This window comes from Amblyomma mixtum, chromosome 4 (assembly GCF_055824585.1).
Source record: "Amblyomma mixtum isolate Tamu chromosome 4, ASM5582458v1, whole genome shotgun sequence".
In the NCBI taxonomy this organism is placed as follows: domain Eukaryota; kingdom Metazoa; phylum Arthropoda; class Arachnida; order Ixodida; family Ixodidae; genus Amblyomma; species Amblyomma mixtum.
In genome coordinates, this window is record NC_143015.1 from 119,865,472 (window position 1) to 119,884,481 (window position 19,010).

Sequence of the window (19,010 nt, forward strand, 5' to 3'; positions counted from 1 at the left end):
AATGATGCTGGCAACATATTAAATTCTTGTTGGACAGCATGGTAGGGCAATTTCATATCCAGAAAAAAAAAAAAATCACTTTCCAAACCAAGAAACAGAGATGGGTGTGCCCAAGGAGTGCTGTCTGAGGCTGCCACTGTTTTCTTCGCTGGTATGGTGGAATGTTGCCTCTAAATTACACTGTACCAGAGTTTTCGCATGTGCAAATAGTGGTCTTTTGGTTTGAAGCGAAAGAAAAAAAAAATAGAATGCATTGAAGCTTGTCGACTTTGTGCAACAATAGCTTTTGAAAAGTGGGGGAGCCGACCAACATGCGGTATCTGTGGGGCCTCCAACAGTACATCTCAACTGGGATTGTGTCGTTGCACAGCCGTTGCTTTTAACTCTTTCCTTGCCATGAAAAAGGGATCGATTTTGAGTACTTTACAATACCAGTTATTTCTTCGAGAAGTGCTATTCCGCAAGGTGTCCTGCAGAGTCGGTATACAGGCCATTGATGCCTGGCATGTTGCAGACTGATCTTTTCATAGACAGCCACCTCATCCGGAGAGCTTAAGGCACCGCAACCGCATGAATGCACTTGGCAAAATCGGTAAAATCGGCCAGGAAGGCGGCCTATGTGCCAGGCGCGAAAGGCTCCACGGAGATTGGCTTCCGCGAAGGTGAGCATGGCGTCTGATGACCAGGTGAAATTAATGCCTCGCAGCAGCGTCGACAGCCTGGGCCCACCGCTCCCAGTAAAAAAAGGGGGGGGGGGGGAACCAATTGGATTTCCAACTTGTTTCGAGTGGCTACATTGGACTAAATAAGTTTCCAACTGGTTCCAATTGGAATAGTGTTCCTACTGGACAGTCCGCATGAACTGCCCAATTGGAAATTGAGTTTCCAACTGGTTTAGATTTGAATGTAGGTGTTCCAATTGGACAGTCGAATGGGACTCCCGACTGGACCATTTGGGTTTCCAACTGGTTCCAATTGAAATTGTTGCTCCAATATTGGAAACGTCCTCATGAAGATGTCTTCAGTTTGTACAGCTCAAGGATGAAAATTCCTCAAACTTCCTATTGCAGGTCGATATTGTGGCATTGCACCGAGATCATACCAGCTTAATCTCTCGCACTCGGCTTTCATTAATTAAAAACTGCAGGTTTATTAAAAGATACTTGTGTACAATAGTGATACAGTGCAGGAAACCATCGTGAAGAAAATACGTGCCTCAAGAAGATATCTTACAATATTTTGGCATTTAAACCTGTTCTTATGTACTGCATGCTTCTGATGGAGTTGGACTGTCTACATTTGGGGCCATTTGTCCAAGTGGCTTTTGCACTGAGAGTTCTAGCTCCTGCAAGAGTTGTAGTCGTCGCTGTATGAAAATATTGCGCGAAGACCAACCTGTATATAGACCGTTTACAGCGCACAGTTCTTCCGTTTGAAACCAGATGGCGCCACAGGCGCGCTCAAAACACTGTGCCATTCCAGGTTGTCGTAAGTCACCAGCGCGTACACCTCGATGCAGCCATGAAATTATCGCGGGTGGCTGCCGAAATAGTTCTTCCTACGAAGATGTGAAAAGGCAGAGGAAATACGTGCTGTGTTGTGGATTGCAAGAATTGCAACAAGGAGTTAAAGTTGCGGAATGCGATCGTTTGCAAGGTTCACGGAACCGAACTGAACAAGGACACTCTATTCGCGCCCATTCACCATGCACCCTTACCGAATAGGCGAACGCAACAAACGCGTTCGCCAATGCTAGATAGCCAATACAGAAAGAAAGTTTTCGATCTTGAAAAATCTGTGAGGGTAAGTGCATAGCCGCATAAACAAGCTGTCCTGCCACCGAAACAGTCACTTTGTGCTTTCAGTTGCTGAGCAGTGTGCTGGGACCCCATCTTTTGTAAGTTAAGGTGTGCGGCCATTCGTAAAAGGAGTGCCAGAGGCCGAGTTAGGAACGGAAAAAAGACGATTTAAGCACCTACTCACCGCTACTGCAGTTTCTGCAGTGCACAGCCGTGTGAGTGTACAACGCTTACCATCAGTCCGTGGATTACACACCGCCCTCGTGCTACTGTTGAACTTCGCTCCAAGTAGCGCGATTTTCGTCGACCATAATCGGAATAAAGCATTTGCGTTACGGCTGCTGTGCTGGGTGGTTGTCACTTCCTCGCGGTCCATGCGAGACAGTCACTAAAGTGACTCCAGCTCAGAGTGAAGCTGATCACTTACAACCAACGATAGAGATCTCAAGCATTTTCATGTCCACATATCGAACATGGAGTGTACCACAATTTTATATGTGAGGATGACTCAATTCTGATCGTCGTGTAGTATGAACGCGTTGCCATATATCACGGAACTCTTCGAAACGATTGCGCACCGGCTTGTGAAGGATACATGGTAGTGCTTACATGATTATTTAAGATTCGTGTGTCTATTTATTTTCGTCGCCTTTCTGTGTTTAACGAACCAGTAGAAACTATTTCAGGTTTCCTAAGCACCGTTAACAGGTTACCAACAAATGCATACGATGTGCGTGTGAGCGTTTTAAACTAGTGTATGCATGCATGTACACAATACAACAAACAGCTGAGTTGCTGCAGGAGCATTAAACCTTGCCATTTTAGATAATAACAATAAAAAAACATTAAGCGAATGCAAAGACAAGCATTCAGGCGATCCATCCGTTGGCTCGAAGAGGCGGAGAGCTCAGCGGCTCTTCGCGACATGAAGCCCGATCATGTTTTCATGCCTCAAGTGATCAAATTAGGGTTCTCACATGTCTTTCGACGGTTTTGACAAATCATAGTGTCGTCTTTCCACTCCTTTACAGAAGTATAAGCAGAAACTGCGTGTATGAACCGAACTATCAGACGCAGCAGCCGTCGTCATGAGGCGCGCGCCGAGCAGTCAGGAGGCGTGTAATGGTGGCGTGATCACGTGATCAAAGATGGCAGCCTCCATGATAAGGCGTTGTAAAACGTCTATACCAACAAATGCAGTAAACGAACCATAGTGTTGAGCATGTTCACACTTTTGCGGAATTTGTTTGCTGGAACCCAAGACAAATGAAGTGAAAAGCTTTTTTGCAACCCCTGTGCACACTGCCTACAATGCTTAAGCAAATAATGACCCACATTCCCTGGGCTAAACTGTCATCTGACGTCCTGAATATAGACTAAGAAGGTGCTTCAGAGGAAATCTGAGGATGCCTTCCAGACATACTGAGGCCGGACAACAGGACTATATGAGGACTTGTTGAGGATCAGTAGTGGACGCCCTCCGGACAACACACTGTCCTCAAAAAATAATCCTCAGGACATCCTGAGGATGTATTTGTGTTGTCTGGGGTACCGAGACACAAGGTTAATTCCACGCAGCGGAGCACACACACAGAAATGTAAGCAAGCAAAGTGAAGTAACCAATGATTCCACGCTTATTATGAGAGGTGAAGGAGCGCCTGGCCATCTCAAACTGCAGCACGGCCCCTTATTTTGCTTCAATGACCTTAAACGTACTTATCAAACTCATCTTGCAAAAGCTTTAGCCGCTGCAGTAAACCGCACCAAAGGAAATTTGTCGTATCTATCGGCAATTTCAGATCGTAATGCTGAGCTGCGACCAAAACAGAAGGGTGCGAAAGACGCTGGCGGTTTTGTGGACTTGTTACACAAAGAGGAGTCATAAATACCTGTGGTGGACACTGAAAAAGCGTCCACTCTTGCCGGATGTGCTGCACCACTTTGCACAATACATATGCGACTTTGCGCTGCTCCATTGCGTACGTCGCGTTGGACACGTAAAGTTTAGTTTCTCTGGCTCGCGCGGTCAGGCACAGTCGTCTGGTGCTACGCTGCCCGCGGCGGCGCGAACGCTATGTGTCATCCTCACAAATCTTTTCATTTTATTAACTTAAAGGACCCTCTAATATCTTCATTAGTAATACTTGTGACTGGTTATAATTTAGTTCATAGGCTTGTTTCTTTCTCTATTGTGATCAAGAAATTTTACTTTTACTAGGCTTAACTTTAGCCATGTTTACCGTCGATACCCAGGATCTCTACAGTCTTGGCTCATACGGCTCATGCGAAGCAATAAATGCCTTGTTTGTGTCAGCCAGGGTGTCATTCCTTCGTTCCCTCAGAGCAAGGCCCGCTGTGGTTGGTGTGCGCTCGGTACCGCACGCGACCACGGGGTGGGGTCCGGCGGTTTTGAACTGTGTCAGCCGCGGTTAAACTTGGGAGGAAACAAATTTCCCCAGTTAAACCTGACTATATATATATATAAGTGATTTCTTGGCAGCTGATTGATCAATATCAGATAAAGACACCAGAAATTAAAGAACACAACAGGATTTATATACATATATATTTTTCTTCTTCCGATGGCAACTTCATGGCTCTGCGTCAAGTTCAAAGCACTGCTACATTCATGACGCACTGAAAATACAAAATCGGGCGGTAATGCTGCAAAATATTACTCACAAACTGCCCGCTTTGCTACCCTGATTGCACAAGGAAAACAAAATAAATGTTCATCCTGCAAACAATGAGTGTGGTTGCCTGCCTAGCTCATCAGCAGCAACACAACAGCGCTGTTCGTTGGGAAGCATCTCCCGAATTCATGCCACAATTTTTTTTTACTGGCAAGATCACAACAACATCTTGGCTGAACCACACACAACCGATGAAAGTGCAGACATCTCTCAGCTAAAACCTCCTTATCCTGTAATCAAGGACCGAGAAGCAAAGCACTTCCTTTCCGGCGGACACTGAGAAGTGCATCCTCTTGCAGCTCACCTGGTAACAACGGTCTTCCAACTTACTCTCCAAAGAGTAGCAAAACTACAACGTGATTAGGCATTGTTGTATAAAACTAACTGCTGAGACAGCACTGAAGAAGTGCTAGGCAGGCAACGTATCAGGAAATGAGATAGCTTGTTCAAGGAGATACTCAAAAGAACACGAACCCTTTCTGCGAGTGCCGATTCTCAAGGCGTGCACTTGAGCACATTCAGCCAGAAGGCACAGCGTGGCCAACACCTCACCTGGCTACAGTGAATACCAGTGGCCAACGATGGCAGTTGGCAAGTAAGTTCCAATCTGGGCCCCTCTGGTGTCCCCACTGCCACTAAGCTACAACACTGCGGCCAAGCTCCAACCTGAGCATTTCCTTGCGAGTGACGTGTCAACACAGTGTCAATGTAAAACACCACACGGGTTGTCGGCACAGAAAGAGCCCACTGGCTGACTGAGGCTGGTCCATCATCAGCTGCACTCACGGCACGAATGGAATCCACACAGTGCTGACCTCCTGTGGTCAAGCTGCAGCACTTGACAGACTTAGCCCGCAGTAGCACACACACCGAGCCAAGCCGTTACACATCAGTGCATCCAAAATAACAATAACAACAACTACAAGAACAACAACAACTGCAACAGAGGAGGTGACGACAGGCTGCACACATCACCACTAGAGAAGCCTAGTTCAAGTTCTTCAAGTGGCGGCTCAACTTGTTTCCTTTTTCTTTCTTTTTATCCTCTAACAATACGAGCATAAACAAAACAGACAAAAGTTTGGGCAGGAACAGGGCTGTTGTGGGCACGAAGAGGCTCTTCAGAACGACCGGACACCGGCGAACCGTCTGAACTCCTCATAGGTGACCCAGAATGTGAAAGACCATGGTGCCTGTTGGGGAAGAACACGCATGCTGCAAGTTACCGAAAGAGATACACACATACCAACTAATGATTCAGAAGTGATGCTGTTTTACATTAAAAACAGTTCACCAATCTGCTAACAAACTTTTCCAAGAAAAATGACAGGACGAACACTACGTTCTTCTATGCCCATGTTCCTTAAGACTAGCAGTATGTCTTTCTATTTTTGTACATACGTCGTATGAAAAGCTTTAACCGCCGGATTGGCTAAGCCTTCACTGCTAATGCTTCCTACTGGCCTGCATGCCATTACAGAGGGAAGCCCTGACCACCTTAGGGTGTGTTTTTTTTTTTCACTCCACAGACAAGTGGAGCTGCCCTGGGGTTCAACCACCTGATTATTACTGAGCTACTAAAATTCATTTCTGCACTTGAGCACTTCTTTTAACATCTGACATCAAGCATGGAATCATTAACCACAAAAAAAAATGGTGGATGATTAGTCTGGTTAGGCCAAATGCAAATTAGGTGCGCTTTCACTTGGGTTCCAGTTCGAGGCTTGGTTATCAAGATGAAACAAGCTTCAGACAAAGATTGGTCAAATCGGACATAAGCTCCATATAAGGGTATGACACAACAGCGTTCATGGATCAATGCCCATATATCATCGGTCATCCTCGACTTATCATTCACAGATTCCTCGGAGCCCTCATACCACTCCTGGTTCAGCGGTTAAACAATGCGCCACTGAGGCTCTCGCAACCAATCCTGACACAGCAGGATGATGCCACAAGGTCTCGCTTACCTGCCGCATATGTCGGGATTTTTTGCTCACGCTGGCTTTTGTGCGACATGGGCTGTTGAAAACCGTTTCGTGGACTCTTTAAGCCAGTGTAGCCACAGAAAGACCACATTCCCAAGCATCCAACACACAAAGGTACAGCATATACAGCGTTCCAGGAAACATTCGTTACAAATTTCAATCTACTACCACATTCACTTCCTTGCTTAGTGATACAAAGGAGCCAAAAAGCAAACAGAAGCAGAGTCTACACAACGTAAGACACTATTCTTGCTACAATGGTAGAGATAGCAAGGTTGTGCTGAGAAGTGGGCTTAGTGTCACTGCCAGTTACAGAAGTAGCTCAAGAATGGCTGCTGCTTAGCCCGGTTATGCAAGCGAAAGCTCTGTTAATGCGTGCTTATGCTGCGTTAGACTCAACTGCCAGTTGACGGGAAAAAAGGTGCTCTGGCGATGCAAGGCATAGCAAGAGGTAGGTGTACCAATGCGAAATGCAAGTAAATGCGCTTGAAGGAGGAGAGGACTGACCATGCGCGCCCAGATGGGGAAGAAGCCCTTGTAGAGAGCCTTGAACCCCTCGCCCCGAACAGTCTTGAGGAGGCAGTCCAGGGGTGAGCTGTACAGCAGACCCCTGCACAAACAACCGGCAGCTTAATTCAGACTTAATTCAATAACTTCAATCCATCCCAGATAATGCAAACAATTTCTATTGTGAATTTCACCAGATAATTCAAAGCCTGTTAGTTACTGGGGTGCTATGCGGGAATGTCCAATCCCGATGTCGTCGCAAACCAGTGAAACAACGGACTCGTGGAGGTGGTGCCGCAAAGCAATGCCACAGCTTGATACCACTTAAACGGTACCACTGAAACGCGTGCCTGCGCTTTTCCCGTGATTCTTGTTCCGCACTTGCGACGGCCTGCACCATTTCTCTGAGCGGCTGTGCCATGGTTAGAGGGTTAGGTCACCAGATTCTTTTCAGAAAAACGACCATTTGGAACAGGTAGTCGACGTACAAGGGGAGCGAACGTAGTTACACGGTCTAGGGCAATTTTGGATGGGTAGTACCAGGTGTCCCAAAAATGACTGATTGGTTTTGAAAATCAGTGAAAAAAAGACAGAATGAGATAGAATTGTATTGTTTGCGGCCTTACGCTTAGGACACCATGGAATTTTATCCCTTCAAAATTCAAATTTAGTTTACATTTCCACCAAGAGGTGATGGTGCAGGAGATCTGGAACAGATATAGCTAAATAGCTAAAACGGAGCATATTTGAGCTCGTCATTCCGTAGTTCGCCGTCAAGCTGATAGCGTGTGCTATTGAGATTTCAATTCTGCTGTACCAAAATGGTTTATTCCGTTGAACAGCGGGTGTTTATTGTGTTAGAGTTCCACCGCCTGGAACACAGTTTTGTTGAAACGAGGCACAGTTTCCAAAGAAAATACCCGCCACCTGTTGGTGGAAATGTAAACTAACTTTGAATTTTGAAGGGATAAAATTCCCTGATTTCCTAAGCGTAAGGCCGCAAACAATACAATTCTATCTCATTCAGTCTTTTTTTTATTGATTTTCAAAATCCATCAGTCATTTTTGGGACACCTGTTATATGCCATTGTTGGCAGGACACACATGGCTCCAAATGTCAGAAAATGCTGTTACTTCGTATACATATCAATTCCGGTAAAGAAAATTAAAATTGCACGCCATTTACGCCCTGGCGGTAGCTACCTCAGACAAGCGGTAGGTATCGCAATAGCAAACTTGCAACTCTTCTGATGATCTCCTCGACATGAGTTGCACCGCAGTCTGTTTGCTGTTCAGTTTGCCATTAGTCGGTCAGGTCGCACGCGAGTGTAGAAGACAGGATGTTTTCGCTCTCCATTGGCTTAGACTGCTGTCCCCATGATGCCACCCCTCGGGTAAAGTGGACAAAGCTGCGGGGCGCATGCATTGACATCTCTCTTACAGTCCAGTACATTAACAACTTTCGAAAAATCTATATCCATTTCGCACTAAAAAAGTTTTTTTTTTGTGTCATACGGCTAATCAACTCGCCTAAGGTGCAGGCCAGGATTGTAGAATTTTTTTTATTTTTCCTTTTCTGTGTGAAATAACTGGTTTTCAAGTGAATATTTACTAACACTGCTTCTGTATAAAAAGTGAAACATTGCGCTGCAAGAAATATGATTGTATAGATGAAGATTCACTTTGTATTTTTGTATAATCGACAAAACCTTTTTGCTTTTCAAGTGTCACGCCCCACTACTGTAACGGCCCCATGGCCAACAGTATTTTCAAATAAAAATAAAAATAAATAAATAAATATTTGGAGGCAACTTTTTTTTTTTTGGCCATCAAGGGCTATGAGTTGGAGGACCAACTTTTACATAGCAGCATAAATAATTGCACAATTCGTCCAATAAAGGTAGCGCATTCTTTTCGCCTAGGTCCCATTTATTCTTTCCACTTGGTTAATATAAAAACTCGGTAAATTCCAATACTTTTTGCAGTCACAGTTACTTGGAACTAACAAGCTTTTACTGTACACCGAAACCATGTTAATCTGGGCTTCAGAAGACCGGGTAAAACGGTCCGAATTAACGAATGGCCCCGCCCGAAACTGACCGTTTGCATTGCAATAAATTTGTTTGCCAAAGATGAGGGCTGCGATCAAAACTGCGCGTGCACTTTCGGATTGAAGAGCAGAATGGTAAAGGCCTTGTGATGCGGCTGCAGTGGAGCAGTGTGTGTGCCACTGCACAAACAGCAACAGAGGAAGGATCAAGCGAGTGAAAGCACCATTGCTATGGCTCAGTGGCCCTTGGCTACTGAGCTGGAGGGATACAGACAAAAGGCCCTTCACTGCGGTGGACGTTAAATCTCACAATTTACAACCGAGGGAAACACGTTGATGCCGGAACTCTTCTGGTGAGAAAAGGAAAACACCAGTCACATGTCAATCAGTGTCTCAACACTGTACTCAGCTCGCTGGCTGGCCGATATGCGCTGCCGGGTCACCATGGTCTTTTCAGGTGCCCTTTTTAACTGGCTGAAGTATGAGCATCTAATGTCATATACTTGCATGGGCATTGGCTGGGTGGACCATGTCGGCAGTCCCAAGTTATTCGAGGTTTCAGTGTACCTAGCCAAATCTGTGGAAATCTAGCTGTCACAAGTGGGATTGAAACCATAACTTATGAGCCAACATGGCAGTTCACAAGCAGAAACAATTGGCTACTGGAGTGTGAACACCAAGTGAGCAGAACAGCAGCACACTCTGTTGAACAGTTTGTGCAACGTCAGCCAGCTGGAAAGAAGAAGAAGCGGCCGCACCTCCCCCGGCTGTCTGTCGGCTGGTTCATGACCCTCGTGCGGATCACATCGGCTGGCGTGCCGAGGGTTGCCGCTATCAGGCCGGACATCCCACTGCGCCAAAGGAGAAGGTTGAAGCATGTGCTAGCAGCTACAAACAAGAAAATAACAAACGTGCCTCCATGTCAACAATAGCAGCTCACTGATTTGCACATTTTCACGATACCAGTAATGGTCCACATGTATCAAGCTGTGGTGCCACATCACAATGCTGGAGCTAAACTGTACGGACAGGTCTGCTTCACTACCAAGGAAAGAAAGACACGTACCTGGCGAGCGAATGGGTGAAGTAGTTGTCCTTAAGGCTGGTATGCTGCAAGAGTAGCCTCTTGCCCGTGTCATATGTTGTCAGGTCTGCACAAGAAGTACAGGGCACGTCCCAGCACAATGAGCCTGCTTCTTCCCCAACATATCAAGGCACAAGCTGTCATCTGCAGGGCTTCAATTCGCCTCGGCATGAATGCATTGTGCGCACATCCCATGGTAGCCATTACTCATAAGGAACTCCCTCACACATCACCATCAATGCCTCGATGGCTTTGCATAGCTGCAACTTTCCAGCTGGCTGCTGCAGACAGAGCATCGAAAGCATTTGTGGCAACAGCACAAAGTCCTGGTACAGCTTCCAAGAACTGCTTTAAAAGCTCCTGAAATCCCTCCTGTCAAGCTACCCCTCGTAGCATGCGCATGATGCCTGTAGCAATGGCCAAACGGAATGCAAAAATGTTACATTTTCTAACAGCTCACTTCCTAGCACAGGAAGAGAACAGAGTGCACTCATCAGCACATCGTAAAAAATAATAAAAGAAGAGCAAGGCACACCTGGCTTGGTATCTTGTCATCAGCCAAGCACTGGCGCCACCACGCATGTTACACTAAGAGCAACATATGTGCTCCTGGATTCAGGTCCACTGAAAATCCCACACACTCGGACTGCACTGCATGCATTCGTAACACGCACACAAAGCCATCTTCGCCATGATGGCCAGTTCTGACAGCAAGAACCTTTAGACAGTTTAATGTGCGAGCCTGGAAAAGCCACCAGTCACGCCACCAACTGATGACAGAACAAAAAGCTAAAATATTCTTTTAAACCGTAGAAACAAAGGCAAATTTTGTACGCTAAGGACACCACTCCCTTCTTCCACTTTTTTTTCGATGGAGCTGGCAACCTCAGTGGCAAGAGAGAGAGCAAGTGCAAGTGGTGGAGGCCACTAACCACCGAGGTTGACGAGTGCGGCGCGGTAGACATTCGGGGCGCCACCTTTCCAGAGTCCCCGGATGCCACCTTCCGAGGCAATCTTCTTCAACGCCTGCCACGTGCCAGTCACCCTGCATCACGGGATGCGTGATTCAGCAACCAACACAACACTGTTGCACACTGTGAGACCAATCACTCAACAGAGAGTGCACCCACACACACCGCCTGACAATTTCAACATCATTTGTGTGGTCTACTTCCCTCCCATATGTAAAGAATTGCTACATGCTGCTGAAGCAGTTGGCTGTAGTGTACTAGCGTTCCTGCAATACCACACGGTAATTTTTCAAACAAACGACAACATTTGGTGCTTAAAACTGTGGCATGAACTGCATTTTCCTTGTTAAGCCCAGTAATTTAATAGGCTACATGGCCTCAACACTATATCCCAAATTCCCGTGTATGTAAGACACATGTATTTCCAAATTCACCCATAAAATTTATTATCGGGTTTAATATTTTATTTCTCCTAAGTGCCCACCTGCTCAACGAGCTCAGGGCACTGACAGCAGCTTAACCACACTTGGGAACAGAAGCACGAATGGGTAGAGCAGGATCACAGTGAGCACACTTAAGGGGGGACGCAAGTGTTTAAAGGGACCGAGCGCTGATCAAAATATTATGGCCGAAATGAAGCCTCAAACTGTAAGGATTAAGCACTGCATTATTAAAGAAATGAGGATTTATAAGTTTAATTTGCCACTGGAAATTGCACAAAAAAGTCATCTTGCGGCGAAACCTGCCCCACCACATGACCACATCTCCGTAAAATATCGCTTATTTGTAAGAAGTGCAGTGTTTTTTTTCTTTCAGGTGTGTTCGTCATGTTTTATTGTAGTTTACACTTTCTCCAGTGCGCCATTCGATGAAAAGCAACGGTCCCTTCGCATCGTCAACGATGCGCTTTTAGCTTTTGTAACTTGATGGCGCCACAGTGTTTTGAATTTCTTGGATGGAGCGGCAACCACGGTCTACTAGAACTTTCATCGGTGAGGCGTAAATTCCTGTGCCATGAAATGTGGTCGAATGGTTTTGAGAAATCGAAAAAAATCATATCTACCTGTTTTTGGTTGTGAATGCTCAACGACAGATGTGTATTAGTTCCAGAAGCTGAGTTACTGTTGATAGACCACGCGGTTGAATTTCTTTGGAGGAGAAATTCTAGAGGCCCGTGTACTGTGCGATGTCAGTGCATGTTAAAGAACCCCAGGTGGTCGAAATTTCCGGAGCCCTCCACTACGGCGTCCCTCATAGGCTGAGTCGCTTTGGGACGCTAAACCCGATAAACCAAACCAAACCAAACTTCTAAAGCCATGCTGGAATGGGGATAGGATGCGCTCTTGTTCAAGAAATGTGGTTATATGCTTAGTAATGATGTGTTCAAAAAGTTTACATATTGTGCAGGTTAATGAGATACTCGTTAACCTGCACAATATGATACAGGTTAGAGGTTAGATACTCGGGAAAAAGATCTAAAATATAATGTCTCTGAATATTGCCACTTTTTTGCTCAAGAATAAAACCACAACAGAAAACCAGTACAAGCGATAGAAAGCTAATAAGAATCAAGTCAGTGGCAACAGCTTTAGTTTCATCTAAACGTATCGTGCAAGTGAGCATTGCAATTCAAACTGCCAATACCGAGAAGACCAACCAAAGAAAAACCGTCTGATAAACATAACAACCAAAAATGTGACGCGAAGAGAGCAGCAGACTGAAGGCATGGGACAGGGAGGGGGCAAGCAGCTTTTCATACACAGGTCGGAGGGTGCTGGCATGTTGGAAACTGGACTGTGCCCGTATAACACTAAAGAGTTAAGAGTTAAGCTCCCCCACACTCTCCCGACAGTCCAGAAAACCGGTTTTCTTTACGGTCATGAAAATGCAACCGTCAGAATCATGTATGCGAAACTACAGCACCGACAAATTTGGGCTGCTGCGGGGTGTCCTGGGAAGTCAAAAACTACATACAAGCTTCAGCTGCACGTGTGCAAGGCGTGGTTCTGATTTGTGGCGCCCAGTCTTTGGCACTGTGTGAGTGAAATGGACATATGAAATGCGATTTTGTTTTATCGTTGTGCCTTCAATACTCTCGTAACCATGCTGGTGAGTCGGACGACCTTGATTCCTTTGTGTATTTTGTTGCTAGCTTGGTGTTATTGTTGCTGCAGAAATAAATGCCTGCTTGTGTCAGCCGGAGTGTCATTCCTTTGTTTCCCTCAGGGCAAGGCCCGCCATGGTCGGCGTGCGCTCGGTAGCACGCTTAATCACGGGGTGGGGTCCGGGCGGTTTTGAACTCTGTCTGCCGCGGTTAAGTAGGCAGAACGCATTAACCCCCCTATTACAACCCCACCCCACCCTCTCTAGGTCTGCTCATCGGTGTTGCCCCAGGAAATGGTGTGCTTCTCCGACGCGCTCCGCCATCCCCACTCCCAACATGAGAGCTTTTGGTGCCGGAATCACGGGAGCAACCGCGTGGCGGCGATGAACAAACGCTGCTCGTTACGGGTCATTTTTGGTTTTTCCTATGTTTTCCGCTGCTTTTGAGCATGAACTGTTGTAGTACCACGTGGTGTGACGTTCCAAAAGCGAAAGCAGTGGAGATGCGCCGACAGCACTGGAACACTGCGCGCTGTGTCAACTGTGGTCGCTCGCTGCGATTGTGGACAATCCTCTCACATCAGACCATGCTTTACAGCCATGAAACTTTTCTGCCAAATTTCGTAACTCAGCACAAACTCACAGATAGCCGGCATAGCGAGTTCATTATATCAAGGTCAAGCAATGCAACACCTTTGTTAGATGGAGGTCTCAAATACACGCACTTCAGTGAATGTGGCATTAGGGAATCGAGAGACTTCAAAACGTCGAAGAATTCACAATAGGGAGGTTCGTTACATACAGGCTTAACTGTACTTTTTTGCATGCATGAAAACTAAAAAGTAATGTAACAGTAATTGCATAACTTTTTGAAAGAAATTCTATGTAATGCCATTACTTTCTGTAAGCAGTAATGGGTAATGTAAATGAAATACATATTCCCAATTTCTGGAAAAGTGATTAATGATGTAATTTAATTACTTCTTAACAGAAACTTTGCCATGTATGGCCAAAGGCTATCAGCGCTTTCATCATGGCCACCTTTTGGTCAACGGAATTGTCTTACGCTTTCGTTTACCGCTGCCATCGCACATCTTGGCCTGGTGAAACCATCAGCATGTCAATACAGTAGAGCGCTCCAAACGCAGAAACTAAACTGCACACGGACCAGGGGAAGCATAGCAAGCAGGTTGTAGGATGGGGGACCGCCTATGACACCTTGGCAACTTTGCCATGGCAATCAATAAATCGCCTTGCACTGCACGAAGAGTGATGACATGAAACAAACTCAAGTTATCCTACATTTTCCTCCCTTCCGCAGTGGCCGACAATCGTGTCCATTTTTGCTTTCCCTCCAAGGAGTCCTTCCTTAAAGGGCACCACACACCTCTGCACTGCGTTAGTACAGTCTAAGCCCATTTATAACGAAGCCACTTATAGCGAAATAGCGGTTATAACAAAAGGATTTCAATTTCCCATTCCCATTTTTGCATTTTCAAACAATTTTGGGTCCGGTTTTAACGAAGTAAATAAGAGCGCGTCAGCGGATATAACGAAAAGATTTAATACCAACCGAAAAATAATCTGCCAATCAACACATTTTTGCGTCCTTGAGGCGATTTTTTCCGCGAAAATAAGAGCAAAATTCGGCTGACGGCGTCCTTTCGTGGCGTCGTCTGCCTCCTGCGGAGCGAAAGGTTGCTTCACTGCATCGCATGGCACGCCGGTCTCGTGTTGCGCCGTCCTTGAACGGCGTCACGGCGTAGAGCGGTAGGGCACGCCGCGCAGGGGAAGAATGTAAAAAAGAACAGAGACGATTTTTTTTTTCGATGACGTCACAGAGAGCGGCCGTCTTGGCCAATCGCGGTTCTCTATTTCTCCGAGGCAGTCGGCGCCACGGCTGGACTGCAGTCTGCAGGAGGTGTGGCAGCGCGCGCTTTGTTTTATCTCGGTGCCGCGGTGCGCAAGGCAGGGAGAAAGCGCGGCAGCATTGTGCATGCATGTATCGGTATGCCGGTGTTTGCATTTTTTTTTCGTAGTGCACATATAACGAAATAGCGGATATAGCGAAGTGATTTCTGATTCCCGCCGACTTCGTTATAACCGGGCTAGACTGTATTAGCGTGCTGCAACGCAGCTGAAAACTACGTACTACCCCCTTTGCCAATAGTAACCGAGCAATATACTTCTTGCTTCTCAAACGTATAACGGAGCATTTACAGCAGCCCCAAAGACCGAACGGTGTCAGAACGTCAGGACAAGGGTTCACCTTACTCTACACAGATTCAGCGATTAAGGGCTGCCATAGGTGCTTCGCTACGATGCTTAGAAACAAACCATAGTTGCCGGGTTACTTTTGGCAAAGCCTTTACCTAAGCAGGTACACTCGGACCACACAGCATGGGGTGACAATGCCTTGTGCAGGCAGGAAGGGTGCGCTCTCTTGCGTGGAAGTGCTCTACTATTATTTTTTCTTTCTTGCTATGCGCACACAGTCCTGTTTGACAAAGAAGTGTGCTTAAGGGGTAACACTGGTCTTAGACCTATTTTCCTTATTTTAAGTCCAATCTTAATGAAACTGTACCACCTTGCTCAGTTGTTTATACTGATTTCAACAATGACATTACCCCTCATAAATTAGTCGGGTCCCAAGATAATTAATTTTAATTAGTCATTCATTAGTACCTCCATGCAAAAAAATCTGCTCAATAAAAAATAATTTTTAATCCATGGCTACATAGTATGGTGAGTAAAGAGTGCAATAATCAAAACCATTTTTCTATTTTACCCTTATCAGTAATTTTACATCACTTGGAATATCAATATTCAAGGCATGAATGTAATGCATCGATAAACTTTGTGAAATTATAAATTTTTGAAGTGGAACTGAACAAATCTGCTTCGATTATTGCACACACTGTGCCTTCAGCTTCCCTTAGCAAACAATATGACATCTCTATCTGTCCTAGATGTTGAGATATCGACATACTAAGACAGCCAGATGTCCAAAATTTTCGTGTCATTAAATTATCTGCTCCTGCACAAATTCAGCCCACACAATGATCTGAATTTAATATTAAAATGCTGATTTATAGAAGGAAGAAACTGGTACAGTTGGAAAATAATAGCTGTAGATTCCACAAATGTCATTTTTTGGAAATCGATTTTTTGGTCACTTTTCGGTCTCGAAGACCAGTGTCCCCCCTTAAAGGTGCACTGAAGAGGAATCTGAACTTGTCTTTTTGCCGCGGGAACTCGATCCACACGTTCCTAGCATTCTTAGAAACAGTGACTTATTGCCCTGTGTGGCCGATTTCCCCAATTAAAATGAATTAATGTCCGGCTCCCGCCTTTTCTTTTTAATTCTGCCTCGTACGGTGGGCGGAGTCGACCAACGCGTGGAGCGCCTTTCACCCAGTCCCGTGGAAGCTTTGCTTTCGCTTTATTTTGTTTTTTAGGTTTCCATGAATAAATAGTTTCATTCGCAGATAATATAGCCGCAAAATAAGCCTGCAGAAATAAAAATACACGCGGACTATTTGCTACTACGGACTACTCCGTATTACTCCGCCGATGGCAGAGCGGCAAGCTGCCACGGGACTGGCTGAAAGGCACTCCATGCGTTGGTCGACTCCGCCCACCGTACGAGGCAGAATTAAAAAAAAAGGGGCGGGAGCCGGACGTTAATTCGATTTAATTAGGGAAATTGGCCATACAGGGCAATAAGTTGCAGTTTATAAGAATGCTGGGAACGTGTGGATCGAGTTCCCGCGGCAAAAAGACAAGTTCAGATTCCTCTTCAGTGCACCTTTAACTAGATGGGAACTGCCCGACACTCCCTCCTGAAGTAACCTCCTAGGAGGGGAAAGAAGCCCAGCGGAGCCTACCTGGGTGGCAGCCCCATGAGGGCGCGGCGTCCCTCGGTCTGCATCTGCACCTTGACCAGGTCAGTGGGGCTGGCCAGGAACTGGCCCATGCCGCCCGCCGCCACCCCCACCAGGACACTCTTCCTGCACACCACACACAGTGCACTCCTCCCGACACTACATCGCACATTCATCTGGTGGCCAAAATAAACTGAACGCTATAGAAACAAAAAAGGAAAGAGGGGAGCACTTGGGGTCACCTCGTACTGCACCCAGTGCACTTGCTCAAGAAACTGTTTCGGACCCCGGTTCGTTGAAACACATGCCAAACTAGAATGAGAATTAGTAGCCATTGCAGAAGCTTGGGAGAGTTGGTGGCAATTGGTCTGGTTTGGTTTGGTTTGTGGGGTTTAACGTCCCAAAGCGACTAAGGCTGTGAGGGACGCCGTAGTGGAGGGCTCTGGAAATTTCGACCACCTGGGGTTCTTTAACGTGCACTTACATCGCATAGTACACGGGCCTCTGGAATTTCTCCTCCAAAGAAATTCAACCGCCACGGCTGGGATCGAACCCGCGTCTTTCGGGTCAGCAGCCAAGCACCATAACCGCTGAGCCACCGCGGCGGCTGGTGGCAATTCATTTTAAAAAAAAACGCAAAAAGACGCAGGGAAGAGACGGCACACAAGTGCTGGCTTACAACTGAACTGTAAGTGACTTGCACGTCAGCGCTCAGTGTCATTTCTTCCCTGTATCCGTGTGTTTTCGCGTGGCTTTAAAACGAAATAAAATGAGAAAAGCACTAACACTATGAAAGTGCTGCAACTAAGGCAGGCCAACATTCATGTCACCTGTCTTCCTTTTCGCATTTGCAGTATGCTCTCTCAGCTCGACCGCTTTCCCAGTGGAGTATCCTTGGAGGCAATGATATGTGCCTCTGAAGACCGGTGTGACACCTAGTACACTGCCACGACAAGGAGACGCTTCAAAAATCTTGCACAAACCTAAAACATCAATGTTCAGACCCAGCAGCAAAGCGGGCATCAGATCCAATGGAATGCAGTTTGCGAACCAAACCCCTTCCTACGCTCGGCCATTATCATTCAACGGACGTGCAGTGGGAAAGTTCCGTGCTAAAGTCTACCCAGTCCCTGGCAGCAAATCTTCATAGCTGCATTGCTCTCTAAACAACAGTACATGCTAAAAGTGCCTGCTAGCATGCAAAGCATAACGAAAGAATGCTGTCTGGGCAACTGCCTAGTGAGAGTGCACCAGAAGGTGCTTGTCCTCCAGCTTTTGCCATCTTTTTGTGTGAGCTCATAAAAGTGGCAGCAAGAGTGGTGGATAGCACGTGAGCTCCAACCAAACCGCATGGAAGTAAAAAGCAGGAAATATGACAGTGCAATGCGTCTACATGCCAGGCAAGAGAAGAAAATTCTATTCATAACCGTATTCATAACCTCCAACCTAAGCTGGAGACAACATGTCGACTATGTAACAGGAAAGGCGTGTCACGTTCTTGGTTTTTTAAGGCGTAACACCAAGCAATTTCCTTTAGAAACAAAAGAGTTACTTTTCATGACAAACGTTCGCTCGGTTCTCGAATATGCCTGCGCAGTATAAGACCCTTGGCATAAAACGGATACAGATAAACATGAGAGGGTACAAAACTTGGGTATCCGATATGTCTTTAACAACTATACCAGGAGCTTTAGCGTTTCACGTGCAAAAAAACTCGCTGGGATGGAAGACATTTGAAAAACGTAGATATTGTTTGAGGTTAAAATTTTTTCATAGTATTTACTATTCCAATACTGGCATAAACAGTGACCTGTACATCCATTCACCAAACCATATTTCGCTACGCCGTGACCATCGATTAAAAGTTAAGGAAATTAACTGTAAATCAGAGATGCACAAATATGCTTTTTTCCCTAGGTCTATAAGAGAT

At 45.9% G+C, this 19,010-nt stretch overlaps 1 protein-coding gene across 1 annotated transcript in view; it reads right to left on the reverse strand.

Annotated features, from left to right (window-relative positions):
• Positions 1-4,349: 4,349 nt before the first annotated feature.
• The window catches only part of Ucp4A (Uncoupling protein 4A), a 32,060-nt gene continuing 17,399 nt past the window's right edge, over positions 4,350-19,010 (reverse strand). The window contains exons 6-11 of the mRNA XM_089587910.1: positions 17,084-17,206; positions 11,055-11,167; positions 10,105-10,189; positions 9,797-9,889; positions 6,989-7,091; positions 4,350-5,686 (exon numbers count right to left, since the gene is read on the reverse strand). Of these exons, the coding sequence (XP_089444036.1) occupies positions 5,615-5,686; positions 6,989-7,091; positions 9,797-9,889; positions 10,105-10,189; positions 11,055-11,167; positions 17,084-17,206 (589 nt within the window). The 3' untranslated portion in view covers positions 4,350-5,614. The remainder of the gene's footprint in view (positions 5,687-6,988; positions 7,092-9,796; positions 9,890-10,104; positions 10,190-11,054; positions 11,168-17,083; positions 17,207-19,010) is intronic.